The sequence below is a fragment of the Macrotis lagotis genome, chromosome 1, assembly GCF_037893015.1.
Source record: "Macrotis lagotis isolate mMagLag1 chromosome 1, bilby.v1.9.chrom.fasta, whole genome shotgun sequence".
Classification (NCBI taxonomy): Eukaryota; Metazoa; Chordata; class Mammalia; order Peramelemorphia; family Peramelidae; genus Macrotis; species Macrotis lagotis.
The window spans coordinates 643,111,309-643,130,619 of record NC_133658.1 but is presented as its reverse complement, the minus strand read 5'-3'; the positions used below and the strand labels follow the sequence as shown (position 1 = coordinate 643,130,619).

Below are 19,311 nucleotides of genomic sequence, written 5' to 3'. Positions count from 1 at the left end.
CTTCATGTAATCCATGCTTTAGTCAAAATGGACTAAAACTCATTGTTCCCTATACTTGTCATATAGTAATCTAACTTCATGTCTCTGGCCTATGATTCCTTTGCTTGGAATACTTTCCTCATCATTCTTTGCTGCCTAAAAGGCTTCTGTCTATTGAATTTCTACTAATTCTTTCAAGTCCAACTCAAAAAGATACCTACCCATGAGGAAGCCTTCCTTCCCTGACACCCCCAAGTCAGCAATGACTCTCTACTCTTCTATTCTCATGGGTCTCACCTATCACTGCTAATATCTTTCTAATACAGGTATTATTATATTCCAATTATTTTATGAATGCTTATCTTACCACATTATTGGACTATAAAGTCCATGAGGACAAGATTACAATTTGCCTAAACTATCTGTATTTCTGGGCAGCTAGGTGGCACAGTGGATAGAATGTTGCACCTGGAATTAGGAACTCTTTCTCCTGAGTCCAAATATCATCTCAGATACTTAATAGTTGGTGACTTTGGACAAGTCATTTAACTCTGCCTCAGTTTTCTCATCTGTAAAATGAATGGGAGAAGGAAAAAGCAAATTACTCTAGTATCTGCCAAGAAAATGCCAAATGGAGGTCATAAAAAGTTGGACACAATTGAAAAACAACTTTAGAACAAACTATCCACCAGCACAGTGGTTTCTATATGCAATAGGTGCTTAACAAATTAGACTATTCTAATTATGTAACAACATTAATTTAGAGATGGAAATGACTTTAAAAATTATCTAGTTTACCCTCCTCATTGCACAGATGAAAAAAAAGGAAGCCCAGAGAGGTTAAATGACTTATCCAAGTTCAAACAGTCACTAACAGAAGTACATTCCAGATCCATAGTTTCTGTATTCTTTTTACATAGTATGCCCCACCTCAACCTTTCATATTGTCACAAAATTAATCTTCCTACACAATCACTTCACTGTGCCAAATATATACTGCTCAGCAATCTCCAGAGTTCTTCATTGCTCAGAGAATAAAGTTCACTCCTTACCCTGGAACCATAACCTCCCCATAAGATTCTAGTTATCGTTTTTGGTTTTGTTTCCTACTATGTTAACCCAAACCAGTCTATTTATCATTCCTTTAAAAAGACCTTGCATTTTCTTAATTTTTCCCCTAAACTTGGAAAACCCTTCCTCCTCCCATTTACAAGTTTGACCCATCTATTGAAACTCAAATCATCTTTACTGAAAATGATTTTTTCCATTTTCAAATGTTTAGGACTTACTATCTGTCTTCTCATGTAGTCTTTAGACTGCAGCAAGTTATCTCGATACATGTTTACCCTAACATATGCTGTGTATTCCCCAGAGTACCTAATTAGAGTGCTCCACAGACACTCTTATTTTTTGAATAGCTTATAGTAAAACTGACTCACCATTGGGGCATCAAGGCTGAAAGTGCTTCCATGCCTAAGACCATCAGCTCTGGGATCCAAATGAGAAGGCAGTGAAAAAGGAAGTGAGTGCCTGTTGGTCAATTCTCTGCCTGACCAAGGGTCACCAGGACTTAGAGTTGCTGTAGGTACTTTGGGTATTGGCCGGGGAAGCCATGATTCTCCTGGGTGGCCAGAAGGAAAAGGGGGAAGTTTGTCCCTGGAAGGACAGTCGCCTGGTGTACAGGGTAGTGGACGTCTCTGAGATCGACTCTCTGCCCCAATGGAATGTGGTCTGTCTGGAGGAGGTGGTGGAGGGAGATCTCGAAGTGTGGGAGGGATTGGCAAAGGTTTGTCCTTATGAAGGGAGCCAGGGGTAACCTGCTAAGATATAATGGAAGATGGTAAGTATACACTTGCTTAGCACTAAAAAACAGGGAACAGAGATAGAAGTCTTTACCTTAGAAGCAGTTCCAGGACTAGAAGCACCTGAAGGAATGGATGTTCGTTGTTGTAAAAGATCCAGTCGTGGTGGTACTGGAGGAAGAGAAGCTTGTGGGGCCATGGAGAATGGAGAAGGAGGCCGTTCAACCTAAAATAAAAAGTTTGTTGCAAGGATTTTCATGTTCTAGGGAAGAAAATCTATCCCAAAATGACACTGATCTTCTCCAAAGCAGTGTCTAGCAACTGCCACACAAACAAAAAATGGTGAATATATCATAATCTGCCCAGATCCTAATCATCCAAATGCCTATTGAAAAAAATATTCTAATGGGGAGGCTAGGTGGCGCAGTGGATAGAGCACTGGCCTTGGAGTCAGGAGTACTTGAGTTCAAATCCAGCCTCAGACACTTAATAATTACCTAGCTGTGTGGCCTTGGGCAAGCCATTTAACCCCATTGCCTTGAAAAATCTAAAAAAAAAAAAAAATTCTTCCAGAATCAATGACAAATTTCTATTACCTTTATGCCACCATGAGAGGGCACTCAACTCATAAATACCAACCAAGCAGGGATCCAGTTGGCTATCAGAGAATATAATTGGAAAAAGATCCTTAAATTTTTGCTCATGTTGCTGTTGTCCTTTAAGAGCTCATTCCACTTCAAGTAGAAAAATCTTTACTAAATTGCTTTCTCTTGTTTTTCTACTGCTTTCTTTCAAGAAAGGTTAACTGCTAATGCTTCTCAAGGTTAAAAAATGCAGTCCATGAAAACACAGCAAAGGAGCAAGAAGTTGTCAACCTGAGTGAATCATCAGAAAAAATGTCTTTAGGACAAGAAAGTAGATTCAAGTTTATATAAGGTAGATTTTATATGGGCTTCTTTATATGGATTTTCCTTAAGAGAAAATAGGAACTAAGAGAGAATTCATGCAGATATCCATTATTTAAAAATCTTCATTAGTATTTTATGGCCACTAAAAAAGGGTCAAACTCCTTAGCTTTACAATTGAAGCCCTATCACTCTCACAATTTGGTGCACATTTTACATTTCTGGTCTTTTACTTTTCCTTCCTAATCTCTGTGTACTATATGTTTCAAACAACTAGAATATTTGCCAAATGTCACAGGTGTTTTAAGCTATCATCCATCTCAATGCCTTTGTTAATGCTACCCTTAGACCGTGTTGTCACCTGCTTTCCATAGCCTCTATGCCATACCTTCTATAAAATCTTTCCCCATCAGTAAGACTTCTTCATAAAGCACTTCAATTATACAAGTAACCATGATACATGATGTTTCAAAAGCCCATCCATGAAAAAAATCATGTTTTATCTTTGTAGTTCCCTACATACCCCAACAATGTTTTCTACATAACAGATATGTTGATGGTCAAGTTTGCTGAATCCTAAGGAAGGTGAATGAAATATTTATAGATAACTAATGAACATCTTCAATTCTTTTAAAGAAATATTCTACTCCAATCCAATACACAGTAGTAATTAAAAATAATTTTAATTAAAGTAGAAAATAGGCCCCAAATTATTTGAAACAAATGTAAAGCTTTTTCCATATTTCTGCACAAAGCAGGATAATGAAGAGATAATAAATTGGCACAATGACCCATGCAAAATGCTTCTCTGTATTCACAATAGAAAGCAAAACTAACAGAAGATAGTCAAATGTATATTGAATGCATTCATAATAAGATGACAGCCTATATATTTCCTTAACAAAAAAAAGCATGTCCTGCACTTAGACCAATCATTATTGCTGAGCGAAAGGGGGAAGGAGAGAAGGAAGATGACAGATCTCATTTTCTGGAGCAGCTTGTGCTTACTTTTTGTTTAGAGAAAGGGTTCAATTTCTGCTGACGAGACAATAAAGGAAACCATAAAGCAGTTTTCCTTAGGGATGAGAAAATAAGATCGATCTAGATTTTATAGTGGGTTAGGCTAACATTTTATTCTCTCATCTAGTCACAAGTTATATCAATTTTTCCCTTGAAATCTTTTATTGATTCTTTCTTATTCATTCCTACTGCCATCATTCCCTAGGCTTTAGGTTATTACAACAACTGAATAACTAAATTCAGTATCACTAAACTATCTTTAATCCAATCCAGACTAAACTTAAAACCAATGACTCCCAATTTCTTATTAAGGGGAAGAATGATGTCTATTTTCCATGTTAAAATGAGCATTTGAAAAAATAAAATAAAATGAGCGTTTGAATGAATAACATGCAAAGTCTGTTCATCAGTATGTATATCTAGGATAGATAGTACAGATGGAAAGTGATTCGGTCAGAGAATTGGACACAAAAAGTAAACAAACTGATTACCTCCAAAAACTGCAAAGCTCCTCCAATGACTTCAGTTTCCCATGGGAACAAAAGGCAATTCAACATGAATATAACAATCTCCAAAGTATTAAAAATTAATTTCACTTGGAGGCAATGGAAAGGCATGTACTAAATATGAACAGGCTACAAAATATAACCAGTGATTAATTTTAATGAACAGTAATAAAAATGTCATTGGGAAATGTATGATCCTAAGAAAAGGGGCACTGAGTAACTTGTAGGAGGATATGTTTAGGACCTATACAAGCCATGTAGGTACTGATAGGTTGAGATCTACAGTGGTAGACAGACTTCCAAGATGGTGAGATCAGAGATACATTGGAATATCTATATTTGAATGGTATGATTTCATACATGAGTTGTTTAACAGCTTTTTGAAGATCCTGGATTGAGGATCTTCAAAAGTACAAGGGGATGATACCAAGGATGGTGAAAAATGTTTAACTGATTTGGTAGATGATAGGTTCAATACTGTTAAGAGAAGCGAGGGCATGGCTAGCTAGGGTAAGGGATCAAAAGGACAGAAATGGATAGTCAGGGACTGAAGCTTATGTTAAATAAAGATAAAGACTAGCAATCAGAAGAGTAAAGCAGAAGGAAAGATAGAAGTATAGGAACTTAGGATCACAGAAGAGAATTTCAAAGTTAAAAATAATAAAGCTGATACAATTATGAATGATGGTGTGATTACGAGTATGATCATTGGGGAGGCCAGGTAGTGCAGTGGATAGAGCACCAGCCCTGGAGTCAGGAGTACTGGGGTTCAAATCGGGCCTCAGACACTTAATAATTACCTACTTGTGTGGCCTTGGGCAAGCCACTTAACCCCATTTGCCTTGCAAAAAAACCTTAAAAAAAAAAACCAGATCATCTCTGAGGGAAGTGAGTATATAGGTAATGGGAGTTAGTTTAGTAGATGAACTAGGAGTCCAGCAGTTCAAGGAGACATCCAAATGTATAGAAATTCCTTAGGATAAACACAAAGGCTAAGGCAGGGAATAGAAAAGTACAAGCTAAGTAATGAATTCTTTGAGAGGAGGCAAAGAAACCTGGAGAGTGGTATCATAGCAACAAGGATCTGTACTGAACTGACTGATGGAATCAACATCTAAACAGGGAATATGCTAAGCTCAACATTCTAGTCCCAAGAATTAGGGGATATAAGAAAAGTCAACCTCAGAAAAGATCACAGTGAACAAAGTGACTACAAGAAGATGAAAAGTGAAAAGAGAACCAAGATTAATAGCCATTAGCAATAGAGCAGGGTTTCTGAAGAGTATAACAGGAAGGAAAAATCACAGAGGGAAAGTCACTGGAGAAAAATAAGGTTGAATTAGATGTTGATAAGCATACAAGTAAAGGTATTATTTGAGATTTTGATTCCTTTGCAGCAATATAGCAATACCAAGAGAATACAGGTACTTTAAAAAGAGATTCTATTACAGAGATTATCTTGAGGTTATGAGAAGTGCTGCATAATTTCCCAAATAGTTCAAGTTCATTCTTTTCCTCTTTAAGTTCTGAGCCCAGCTCATCTGCAGTAAGATACACGTGTAGTAATCAACTACACAGAAGGTTAGCCTTTAGCCAACTGCAAGCCCTAATTTGACAATAAGAATTTTTCATCTAGATTTTTTCCTGAGTTGTATTTTTCAGTTGCACAAGTTTCAGCTTTATACACTCCTCACCTGACATATCTATTTTGTTTTTAAAACTGCAACATCAATTTGCTCATCAGTTGTTTTCCTATTTTTTAAATGTTTTAAAGTTAAAAAATTTTTAGTTTTTAAGTCTTTATATCCCATAAATTTTGATATACTGCATTACTGTTATACACTATATATAATTTTTATGATGTCTTCTTTGATTCACTCACTACTGAAAATGCTTTTAGAACCATAACTTGGGTGCCCAAGTGCCAACTTTTGGTAGGATAGTAGGCTTCCCTCCCTACTAAACACTCATTCTTGTGCCTCAAACCTTGTTGTCTTTGATTGGCCTCTCTAACCTGCAGAGGTTGAGAGGGAAGGTAGCAGCAGAAAGGGCAGAGGCAAAGAATTCTTTCTGTGGAAATTAGGGAGAAAGGTAAGGACTATGTTTTTACAACTATAATGGAATCTCACTAGCTTTTTCTCCACATTTGAAACCCATTTCCCCAGCTACTTTTCCCCAATTTCATCTTTATTGGACATCCCTAATCTATCTAGTAACTTATGTCTTCTTTTCCAACAGTGTCCTCTGGAATGTTCCTCTTTCATTAACAAACTCTCTTCATCTTAGACATCTTCACATTTTTTCCATCTGCTGATACTTCCCAAAACTTAGATTTCCCTTTAAGACATCACATCTCTTGGTAGTCTTTTCAAGTCTGGACATTACTTCACTCATGCTTCCTGACACATAATGTCAGGAGGAGAAATTGGTATGCTCCTTTGTTCCCTGAATGCCGCCACCTTCTGCCATTATCACTCAGTAACAAATTCTTTAAGTTTATTCTATTTTGATTCATTGTGATCTTTATGATTTTTGTTTCAGTACTTCATAAATTTTCACAAAGGATCTCCCTTAATCTCTTTATTTGGTGCTATTCAAAATCATTCTCTTCTGGAGTATCTCTAAGCATTCTTCCAGACTACCAACAAGGAAATTGAGGTTGAGACATTAGATTTAAGTGTTAAATAGGAGAAATGTTTAAGTGGAAACTAATTTATAAATGATCAGTCCTTTCACAGTTTCATGTCATGATGACTTTTGTTTCCCCAGGAACAACTTGTGTTGCCCCATGACTTTTGCTTTACTATATAGTCTTTTTTTTTATTATTATTATTATTTTTAGGTTTTTGCAAGGCAAATGGGGTTAAATGGTCTGCCCAAGGCCACACAGCTAGGTAATTATTAGGTGTCTGAGACCGGATTTGAACCCAGGTACTCCTGACTCCAAGGCCAGTGCTTTACCCACTATGCCACCTAGCCACCCCCCGCTTTACTATATAGTCTTAAAGGAAGACACTGTGGAACAGTTTCTGGTCTTGAGAATCCAGAAAACTCAAATTCAAGTTTGGTCTCTGACACATCTAAGCTGTGTGACACTGTGTTAACCTATATTTACTTCAGTTTCCTCAACTTTAAAATGGGGATAACAGCCCCTAACTTGAAGGGTTATAGTGAGGATCAAATGAAATGTTATTTGCAGAGCACTAGGTAAAGTATCGGGCAAGCAGTAGGTACTATATAAATACTTTATCCCTTCCCTGCTTTCCTTCTTCGAAGTACATTGGTAGAAAGAATTTCCTCAAAGGGAAGTTGTTTACACCAATGAAATCACAGATACAAAACATAACAAAATGTAATTTCTTAACTGTGAGAAAACAAATAATGAAAACTTATATTTTTTTAATCTTTTAATAAAGATATTTTATTTTCTACAGTGATTTTAAGAATATACTTAACATTATTTCTCTCCAACCATTTTTATTGTAGTCTTACCCAAAATCATGATTACAATTTTTGTTCTTCTGGAATTGTGCAAAATATATTAATTTTATTTTAGCCTCTTAGTTTTCATGACTATGCTTGTATTTCTAAAATGAATTTCTTGTTTATAAAATAAATTGTTGAGTTTATTTTCTATTTTGTTCTTCCATTCTTTCATTTCATTGGGAAAGTAATTCATGTAGACTTAGGTTTTTATTTGTAAATGTTAAAAATTCAACTTCTTGCCCATTATGTTCTTTTATATTTTTTTCCTTATCTCTGAAATCATCTTAGTTTTGTTTTACTAACACTATTTCAATTGCTAAGGGCCATTTTGTACTTTGCTTTCTGGGTTTCTGTGGCCTAAAAATTCATTGCCAAATGACCAGCTTATTGGGCCTGTCCCTCATCCAGTGACATCATTCTCATTATTTAAATCAAGCAAATAATATATTTCAAAGCATTAGTGGATTGTGATGTCCAGCTGGATCACCAAAGAACACCAATATTTGGGTATATAAATATATAACTGGATGTTTTTGGAGTCCCTTAAGTTCAGAATTTAAAAAAATAAAAATCCAAATCTTTATTTCCCTACTACTCCCTTTAAATCTCTCCAAAAGCAGAACATGTGGTTTTTTAAAAATGATCTTCTGATAAAGAACTTATCCTTGACCAGAAACATATAAGATCCATTCCCTTGCTTAAAAAAAAAAGTTGCAGAAGTCCATTTGTACACCTTTAAAGCACTCTACAAAAATAATTATAATTAAGGGATGCTTAGCTTGGACAAAGACTTAGTAGTGACATAATAGCTTTCTAATATTTCATGAAAAATGTGGATCAGAATCTGAGAAAGAATAGTAGAGTAAAAGACAACTAGATTTGAAGTTAGAAGGCCTTAGATCAAATGCCAGCTCTACTACTAAGAAGATCTGCAATTCTGTTCATCTTACTAGATTTTTCTCCTCTGTAAATTAAAGGGTAGGACGAGATAATCTATCAAGTGCCTTCTGGTTATAAACTTTTGACCCTACAAAGATTCTCTATTTACAAACACGATAATAAGAATAGAATCATAGTAAACTTAAGAGGATTTCATATGTATCCTTAAATCCCTAACAAAAGTGTCTAGCACATATCAGGTACTTAATTACTTGTTCATTGCTTGAATTGCCCTATCCTGACTTTCACCAAACAAAATACCTGGGTAAACCAAAAATCCCTTTTATTTCTTCAAGGTCCAGCAAAAATAGCACTTTCTTCCTCAAAGTCTTCCATTTTCTATTTAGGCAGATATGGGGATGATCTGTCCCTTCCTTGAATATCTCATGACTGACATCTCATCATGACACCTCTAAATAGAAGTAATCTTATTCTGATTTTATTAGACTTATCTATATATGTGTCTTATCTCTCCCATTAAATTGTAAGTTCCTTAAGGGGTAGAGGTTGCATCTTTTCTTAATCTTTGCATTTTTAAGTAACTATGCACAGTATCTATATATGCACATGCAGACATTCAACAAATGTTTGACTTCAAACTAAATTACTAATAACTGATGATAAAAAATACAAAAGAGAGAAAAAAATCAAAATTCACAAGTTTCTAAGGTAAGTAAAATGACTTAAAGCATTTCTGAGGAGATGATGTTATACTGATATTACAATGATGTTTCTTCATGGGATGCACAATTAATGGAACATCATAACATGGAGGAAGAGGGGTTGGCAATTTTTGTACTATAATCAGATATCAGTTCTTGCTGGGGGGGGTTCTTTTTAACCAAAGACTCAAATATCTATGAGTAGCTAATTACTACTACATTGACAAAAATCTGTTTTAGAGATAAAGAAAACAAGTTAAGTCACTGAGATGCTCTACCAATCAAGTTTAAATGTTCCTTGCTGCAAGGTTTAGAGCAGAGGCAACAATCTCCTCTATTCATGTTTATAAGCAGAGACTAAGAAGAAAACTGGCTTTCCTTGGACTTTTAGAAGTCATTTCTTGTCATACTCTAGGTATGCCAACAGATAAGCAACTTAGCCTACTGAAGAGTGATTCTGTGATCTGGGATACAATTCTTGTATACTTTGCTTTTCAATAAATGATAAATTGGGGGCAGCTAGTTGGCACAGTTGATAGAGCACCTGCCCTGGAGTCAGAAGGACCTGAGTTCAAATCCGACCTCAGACACTTGGCCAAGTTGCTTAACCCCTGCAAAAAACAAAGGAAAAACCAAAAACCAAATAATAAATTGTTTCACAGAATAACTCAATTAACTCTCCTACTTGTAGTATTACCTTGGCACAGGCTAATTCCTTCATCATGAAAAGGGAGTCATCAGCTCTTTCATCATCATCATCATCATAATTTGGAGAAGGAGTTCCCTCTGCTCCTTGCCGAAGTAGGCCACCCCCTCCTCTGGGATCAAATGGATCCACCACGATAGGCTCTGTACCTTTAATTTCACACCGACAGAAAGGGCAACCTTGACCTTCTGATTCCTAAAAAGAAAGAGATTAGTGACAGCTTCAGAGATATGAAAGTATTTAATGCATCAGGATAATATAAAATAGATTATATAGTGATGAAAACTAGATAGATGTTTAAAATCTAAACCTATCAATCACAGATCATGCTTTTATTATCTGGAAAAGGGTTGAAAGGTAAACCACACACTTTTGTAGAGGACTTATCTTGATTTGAGAATGATTTGGATCCCTACCTGCCAAGCTGTAAGACAGGATGTACACATGAGGTGCCCACAAGGTTCAATCTTCACATCTTTGTCATTTTCAGCACATATTTTACATAACTGGAAGGTGGAGCCCATCTCACAGTACAATTCATATTGTTCCTTAAGGAGAAAAAACAAAGATTACTTGGTCTGCTAGAAAAATATTTCCTAAAATACAGATCACTCAAAATTATTACTTGTTTCAGGTCTTCTATGAGTTAAAAAAAAATAAATCAATTCTAAAGAACTGCTCAGAGTTTCTTTTTTTTGAAACCTGCAGCTTGTGCTACTAGTCTAGAAGGAAATACAATAAGACATGTTCAAAAGAACACATAAAATTACTAGCTTAATAAAATTTACCAAAACAAAATCAGCTCTGGGATGGACATTATACCTTGAGACTTCACATAGTTGGCTTAGTTCCTTCTCATAAAACTGAACTAATGAATTTAGTGGTTTAATTTTTCAGAATAGGGGAACTATTGAAAGGAAATAACAGGCAATTAACCTGGGTAACTTTAATGTGGTCTTGAGGAGTAGGCTCACATAAGCCAGTCAGGTCTGGATTTTGATTTCGTCCATCAGGAAACAAATAGCTAAAAAATAAATAAATAAAGATTTAATATTCTTTTTATTCTCTGTGATTACAAGATTAGTCTTGTGTATCACTGTAAAGAAACAAAATAATAATAAGACATGAATGTCAACACTTTACAGTTTTTAGAACAGGCTCCCTCAAACCTTCACCTGTTGAAAAATCCCTTTTATTTCTTCAAGGTGCAGCAAAAATAGCACTTTCTTCCTCAAAGTCTTCCATTTTCTATTTAGGCAGATATGGGGATGATCTGTCCCTTCCTTGAATATCTCATGACTGACATCTCATCATGACACCTCTAAATAGAAGTAATCTTATTCTGATTTTATTAGACTTATCTATATATGTGTCTTATCTCTCCCATTAAATTGTAAGTTCCTTAAGGGGTAGAGGTTGCATCTTTTCTTAATCTTTGCATTTTTAAGTAACTATGCACAGTATCTATATATGCACATGCAGACATTCAACAAATGTTTGACTTCAAACTAAATTACTAATAACTGATGATAAAAAATACAAAAGAGAGAAAAAAATCAAAATTCACAAGTTTCTAAGGTAAGTAAAATGACTTAAAGCATTTCTGAGGAGATGATGTTATACTTATATTACAATGATGTTTCTTCATGGGATGCACAATTAATGGAACATCATAACATGGAGGAAGAGGGGTTGGCAATTTTTGTACTATAATCAGATATCAGTTCTTGCTAGGGGGGGGTTCTTTTTAACCAAAGACTCAAATATCTATGAGTAGCTAATTACTACTACATTGACAAAAATCTGTTTTAGAGATAAAGAAAACAAGTTAAGTCACTGAGATGCTCTACCAATCAAGTTTAAATGTTCCTTGCTGCAAGGTTTAGAGCAGAGGCAACAATCTCCTCTATTCATGTTTATAAGCAGAGACTAAGAAGAAAACTGGCTTTCCTTGGACTTTTAGAAGTCATTTCTTGTCATACTCTAGGTATGCCAACAGATAAGCAACTTAGCCTACTGAAGAGTGATTCTGTGATACAAAGGAAGACTGCCTTGTAAATCAATAAGAGTTTAGAATCAAATTTTGCTGAACCAAAAAGAAACTAAGATGCAAATAGATCAGGTTTTTCACATTTCTAAATTGAGAATCTCAGCTACATTCAATCACGAAGATGCTATCTTATGATATGGTTATAAGGTGAAAAGGCAAAATAAACATTGTTAATTTAATTTGAATTCTCAAAGTTTGACAGATAAAGAATATAGATAGTACCATGCCCATAAAGAAGCAAAAAACCAAATAACAAAATCCAAGAAACCTCAAATAAAATACCCCAAATAAAACCAAGTTCAACAAAATGGGAAGGCCAAGACAACACACTCTTTCAAGAACATGAAATAAAACTTTAGCCTCTTCCTAGACATCCTTGAATGATAAATAGCTACTCACAAGCCTTCCCTGAAGCCATCGATCAGTGCTTGGAAGAGAGGTTTGTTGTGAGGGATTGTCTGGAGGATATTCCCATCAGCTGTGACATAGCCAATGGCCCACTGACCCAGCCTCGTACAGCTCAGTCGGAAAATGTAGCTGAGAACATAGACATAGAAAGGTTTGCTGAAGTAAGGATGGCAGGCAAGAGATCCCCCCCCACAAAAAAAATCTGCTTTAGAAAGCATAGGGGGTGGGGGGCACACTTTAGATAGTACACTGGCCCTGGAGTCAGCAGGACCTGAGTTCAAATCTAATTTCAGACACTTCACACTTCGTAGCTGTGTGACTTTGGGTAAAATCACTTAATCCCAACTCTTGCCAAAAAAAAAAAAAAAGCAAGTATGGAGTATAATCTCCAAATAAAAAACTGAAGGGCTATTAACGTATTATTCAAAATTGAAAGAATTCTTAGATTATAGTTTTTTTTAATTACACTTCAAACTAATGGCAAAATCTTGGCCACTGGATACCAAAGTCAAGATTCTGCTTCCTATATTCTAACAGAAGCTGTAAAAGAAAAATAAGAAAAATTTCTATAGGTTGCTAACCTGCCAGGCTTGTGAATGAATTTCTGGAGTCGGGCTTTCACTTCATCATATGTCAGGAAAGCCATATAACCAGGATGAGTCACAGCAAGGCTATTCCAATTCCTGAGCAAAGATGACCAAGGCTAAAGAAAGAAGAGAGTGGTCACAGACTATCAATCAATCAATAAATAGTTATTAATTGTCTACTAAATTCCAGGGATATAAAAAGAGGCAAAAAAGATAGTTCCTGCCCTCAAGGAACTTATACTTTACTGGGGAGGAAACATGCAAACAAATATATACAAAGCAAGCTCAGGGTAAGCAGAAGATGGTTAACAAAGAGAAGCAATTGGACTTGAAAAAGGTTTCCTGGAAAAGGGAGGGATTTTTTTAGGATTTAAAAGGAAACCAGGGACCTCAGTAATTAGAACAGAGCAGGGTCAGTAGATTAAAGAATGTTTTAAGGAATAAGGTATAAAAAGACTAGAAAGGTAGAGGTGAACTAGGTTGTGAATGGCTTTGAATGCCAAATGGAGCATTCTGTATTTGATCCTGGAGGTAAAAGGGAGTTTACTGCACAGAGGGCTGACATGACTGGACCTGTGCTTTACAAAATCACTTGAGTAGCTGGTTGGGGGATGGGTTGAAATGGGGAAAGACTTAAGGTAGGCAGACTCAACAACAGGCTATTATAGTAATCAAGGCAATACATAATGAGAGCCACAACAGAAAGTGGGAGTGTAAAAGGAGAGGAGGGTGGTTCATTAGAGAGATGCTACAAAGGTAAATTCAATAGGCAACAATTTTGGGAGGGGGGAAGGGTGTTGAGAGAGAGTGAGAAGTCTAGGATGACTGTTAGGTTGCAAGTCTGAGAGATTGGGAAATAAGTGTTGTCCTCTATAATAATATGGAAGGGGTGAGGAAAAGGAGGGGATCGGGATGGAAGATATCGAATTGTTCGGGACATGTTTAGTTTAAGGATGTCTACTGGACATCCAATTCAAGAATGTCTGAAAGGCATTTGGAGATGTGAGTTCAGAGGTCAGCAGAGAGGCTGGGACAGAAAAGGTAGATTTGAGAATCATCAGCATATAGATGGTAATGAAATCCATGGGAAGGGATGAGATGAACAAATGAAGTGGTATTGAGGGAAAAGAGAGATGGTCTAGAAAAGAACCTTGAGGGACACCTACAATTGGTGGGGGGGGGGGGTTCTAACAAAAACAATTGAGAAGGAACAGTCAGATGAGTAGGAAGAGAACCAGGAGATAGTGGTACCATGAGGAGAGAGTGATCAACTATGTTGGATTTGGCAAATAAGAGATTGTTAGTAAAACTTTGGAGAAGTTTCCAGTTTGGTGGAATAATAAATTCACAAACTATATTATAAGAAGAGAGGAGGGATGGCTAGGTGGCATAGTGGATATAGCACCAGCCCTGGAGTCAGGAGTACCTGGGTTCAAATCTGGTCTCAGATACTTAATAATTACCTAGCTGCATGGCCTTGGGCAAGCCACTTAACACCATTGCCTAGCAAAAAAAAAAAAAAAAAAGAGGAGAGAAAAGTGGAGGCCCTTATTGAAGGTACAAAAGGCAAAAGAGATACAGGATAGTATTTTGCATCTCAGTCAATCAATAAGCAGTTATAAGCACCTACTAGGTTTTAGCTACTTTGTGAGGTTACTAGGGATATTAAGACAAACATGAAATAATCCCTGCCTTTAAGAAGCTTTCTTTCTACCAGGGAAAGCAACATATGCATACATAAGTACATACAAGATAAATGCGAGGGAATGTCAGGAAACAAGAACTAGCCAGGATCAGAAGAAGCCTCACAGATCACCATTTGATCTTTGAAGAAAATGAGAGAGATTGTATGAGACAGAAGGGAAAAGAAAGCATATACCAAGCACAAAGCATAGCAAATGTATAGACAAGGAGCACAAGATGTCATGTGTGAAGAACAGAAAGAAGAGCAGTCTGCCATCTGTAGTATATGTGTGAAGAGAAGTAATATATAATGAGAATGAATGGGAGTGGGGGGTGGGAAAAGGAAGAAATAAAGAAAGTTGTTATTTATGAGAATTTAGCAGGGCTTAAAAAAATGTCAAGAAAAGTAAGGACAGCTCTAGCCAATAGTAGAGAGAAATTAGTTAATGCAAAAAAAAAAAATACAATAGCCCCTAATGTGAAGTTTTATTTGAAGAATCTATATAGAAAATTGGTATCTTCAAATACTGTCAAAAACAACCAAATAATGTAGACATACCATGATTAATAGCGGTTTTAAAAAACTTTTAAGAAGCAATAACAATTGTTTAAATTAAAATGCTATTCAAACTACAAATGTACAGGGTTCCAAGAAGTCAGTTATTTGACCTACCTGAAAAAGTCGCGTGAAGATATCAAATTCGAAAACTGAAATATAATCATTGCAGGTCAGATCAATAGTGGATTTCAAGGCCATGGCTTCTAGTCCAGAGCTGATAGGATGTACTTCATGAAGAGCCTGTCGAAAGCTCTTCCAAGGGACTATTGTCCTGATTAAAACAAAGAAACCCAAGAGTCAACAATTCTAGGTATGAATATGATCAAGAATAAAGGGAGAAATAGAAGCACCTATATCACACTTTTCAAAGTGATTTAAATTGTCCCTGAGTGAAGCTGAGCTATATTTTGGAATGGAAACAGTTGACAAATGCTCAAATTTCATTAACAATTTTAAAATCTCTTTTTTACATCAATTGCATTTTAAATGTTGATTCTCCCTAACCCTGTAACAAAAAATTAAAAGGAAAGGGAAAGGAAAAATTCAGCAAAATTAACCAATGAATCAAGTGAGTCTGACAATATATAAAATCTCCCACATACTCATAGTTCCCTACCCTTATAAAGAAGTGAAAGAGGGGGCAGCTAGGTGGATAGAGTATCAGTCCTGGAGTCAGGAGGATCTGAGTTCAAATCTGGCTTCAGACACATAATAATTGTCTAGCCGTGTGACCTTGGGCAACTCACTCAACCCCATTGCCTTAAATAAATAAAAATCTAAAAAACAAATAAATAAAAAGAAGCAAGGGAGCTTAATCTTTTCCAGTCCTCTTTAGAGAAAAACTTAGTCATTATATTTGCACATGATTTTTGTTTTATTTATTCTTTTCATTTACACACATGTAATTGTGCTTCTGTATATTTCCTTTTGCATGAGTTCATATATTTTTCCAAACGTCTATATTCTTCATATTCATTGTTTCTATTACATTTGTGTACCACACTTTGTTTAGACATTCCTCAATCAATGGGCATCTTCTTTGTTTTCAATTCTTCACTACTAAAAAAAAATCACTGCTAAATATTTTGGGGGTATACTGGTCCTGAAGAATCAATTCTACAACTTTCCATTGGTTAGCAGAAAAAAAAATTCTTTTCTACTATTTCTTTTCAGAATGTCATTAATTAATACAATGAACTAATTCATGATTTGGTGCTCTCACCCCAATATACTTATTTCATAACAAAAATTTAGGGGTAAGTAGACAAGTGGATATTCTTTTTGCTAAACTAACAATTTGTGCTTTGTCTCTTCCATTGATCCTTAGTAACTAGTAGAAACAATAAAATTGCAAGTTCTGAGTGAGATGAAGAAAATTCTTACTGCAAGGTGAATTAAACTATAGGTAAGGTTTTTCCATTTAATTTCAATTCAAATATCTATTATGTGACTAAGAGCAAGTCAATGCTAGGACACTGAGGACCAAAAAGACAAAACTGAAAACATCTCCTGCACTCAATGAATTTATACTCTACTGAGGGAGGATAAAATATATACATACATAAGTAAATACAAGATAACATGACAAAAGAGAGAACACTAACATCTAAGAGGATAAAGGAAATGGCAAGTATACTGAGTCTTGAAGAAGGTTGGAAATATTAAGAGATAGAGGGAACAGATTTCAAGAATGTAGAGCATGCTAAGACATGGAAGAGAGGGAACTGCACCACATTTGTCTGGAATAGAGTATAAAAAGGAAACAGAATCAGACTTCGAAGGACTTCAAAGGCTAGGTTGTGGAGGTTGTACCACAACAGATAACACCAATAATGTTTATGCAAGTAGAGTGTTAAGGTCAATTTTGTACTTCATAAGATTTCTTGGGTTATTGTGTGGATAAGGGATTGGAGGGGGCACAGACTAGACTCAGACAAGCTAATTAAAAAGCTATATAGTACAGGTGAGAAAGAGCAAGAGTGAGGTAAAAGGAGAATATAAGAAATCCTGGGTCAATATAATCAATAGGCAATAGATCAGATACATAGAGTTAGGAAAAAAAGAAAAATCAAGGATGACTTGACAAAGAGAGAGACTTGAAGGAGGGAGCTGGGGCGAGGGGCAGGGGAAGGAGAAAGAAAGATAGTAAGTTCTATAATGGAAATGAGCTTTTGGTGCTGATGAAATTATATATAGATTAGTCCAACAGACAATTGTTGAAAAAGGATTAGACTTTGGGAGAGAAGAAAGAAAAGTTGACATATTGGGGAGGAAAAGGTTATCTATGTAACAGGGGCTGTATCTGAACCCAAAGAATCACTGGAATCACAGAGAGGGGAGAGTAAAGGAAGAAAGAGGAGAGACAGTACAGTACAGTACAATGGAAAAGAGCTGGATCTGATGTGAAAAGACCTGGGTTCAAATTCCTGCTTGAACTTTTACTTCTTAAAACCAAACAAGAGTTTATATTTGATCCTAAAGGGAAAAAAAAGAATCACTGGACTTTATAGATTAGAAAAGTATCTGATAGAGAGTTGTACTTTAGAAAATTTAAAAGTTGGGTGTGAAACACATTGGAGGAGGGGAAGACCTAAAGTAGGGAGACCAGTTGGGAAGTTATTGAAATTATCCATTCAGCAAAGTGGGGATACAGGTCTAGACTAGGGTGGTAACCCTGTGAGTAAAAAAAAAGGAAACAGATTTAAGAAATGCTTTCTCAGCAGAACTAAGACTTCATAACTGATTGGGATTCATAGAGTGAGGGAATGTCAGGATTAAAGGATAACCTTAAGGTTGCAAAACTGGGTATTTGGAACAAAAATAGTGTAGTTCTGAGGAGAGGAGTATTTACGAGCAAAAATAATGAATTAAATATGTGGAGTTTGAGGTACCTATGGGATGTGCCAAATAGGCAATTGCAGATATGTGACTGAAATTCAGAAGAGGTCAAAGTTGTACTTGGAGATTTGGTGCATTGAGATGATAATTAAATGAATGGGAGTTGTTAAAGTCATTGAAAGTGAAAAGAAAAGGGCTCAAGACAAAGCTACTGGGTACATGCAGAGTTGGGGAATGTGGGCATTAAATGGATGGTTGAATAAAGAAGAAACAAACAGGAAGAAAACAAGGAATAAGCAACATAAGAAAAACTTAGAGAGGAGAGAGGCATTAACAATATCAAATGATGCAAAGAAGTTAAAAACTGAAAAATAGACCATCAAGGTCAGTAAATAAGAAATGACTCATTTTTATTTATATTTTTATTTTTTAAATAAAAGAAAATTTTATTTATTTTGAATTTTATAATTTCCTCCCAAATCTTGCTTCCCTTCCCCCACCCCCACAGAAGGCAGTCTGTTAGTCTTTACAGTGTTTCCATAGTATACAATGATCTAAGTTTTTTTGCGTTGTTATTTATTGTTATTTATTTTGAGCTTTACAATTTTTCCCTAATCTTGCTTCCCTCCCCCCACCCCCCACAGTCTGTTAGTCTTTATAATTGTTTCCATGGTACATATTGATCTAAGTTGAATGTGATGAGAGAGGAAATCATATCCTTAAGGAAGAAAAATAAAGTATAAGAGATAGCAAAATTACATAAGATAACAGTTTTTTTCACTAAATTAAAGGTAACAGCTCTTGGTCTTTGATCAAACTCCACAATTCTTTCTCTGGATACAGATGGTATTCTCCAACACAGATAGCCCAAAATTGTCCCTGATTGTTGCACTTGTGGAATGAGCAAGTCCATCAAGGTTGATCATCACCCCCATGTTGCTATTAGAGTGTACAATGTTTTTCTGCTTCTGCTGATATTGCTCAGTTCATGCAAATGCTTCCAGACTTCCCTAAATTCACATCCCTCTGGTTTCTAATAGAACAAAAGTGTTCCAATGACATACATATATCAAAATTTGTTACGCCATTCTCCAATTGAAGGACATTTACTTAATTTCCAATTCTTTGCCACCACAAACAGGGCTGCTATGAATATTTTTGTACAAGTTATGTTTTTACCC

At 35.8% G+C, this 19,311-nt stretch overlaps 1 protein-coding gene across 2 annotated transcripts in view; it reads right to left on the bottom strand.

The window, feature by feature from the left end:
- Window positions 1–19,311, bottom strand: part of CBL (Cbl proto-oncogene) — a 109,901-nt gene that overhangs the window by 15,622 nt on the left and 74,968 nt on the right. Inside the window, exons 4-11 of one of the 2 annotated variants that reach the window (XM_074215253.1) lie at window positions 15,407–15,563; window positions 13,045–13,166; window positions 12,455–12,592; window positions 10,942–11,029; window positions 10,422–10,553; window positions 9,997–10,200; window positions 1,876–2,007; window positions 1,419–1,799 (exon numbers count right to left, since the gene is read on the bottom strand). In XM_074215253.1, the coding sequence (XP_074071354.1) occupies window positions 1,419–1,799; window positions 1,876–2,007; window positions 9,997–10,200; window positions 10,422–10,553; window positions 10,942–11,029; window positions 12,455–12,592; window positions 13,045–13,166; window positions 15,407–15,563 (1,354 nt within the window). The remainder of the gene's footprint in view (window positions 1–1,418; window positions 1,800–1,875; window positions 2,008–9,996; window positions 10,201–10,421; window positions 10,554–10,941; window positions 11,030–12,454; window positions 12,593–13,044; window positions 13,167–15,406; window positions 15,564–19,311) is intronic. The other variant, XM_074215254.1, reaches the window with a different exon arrangement.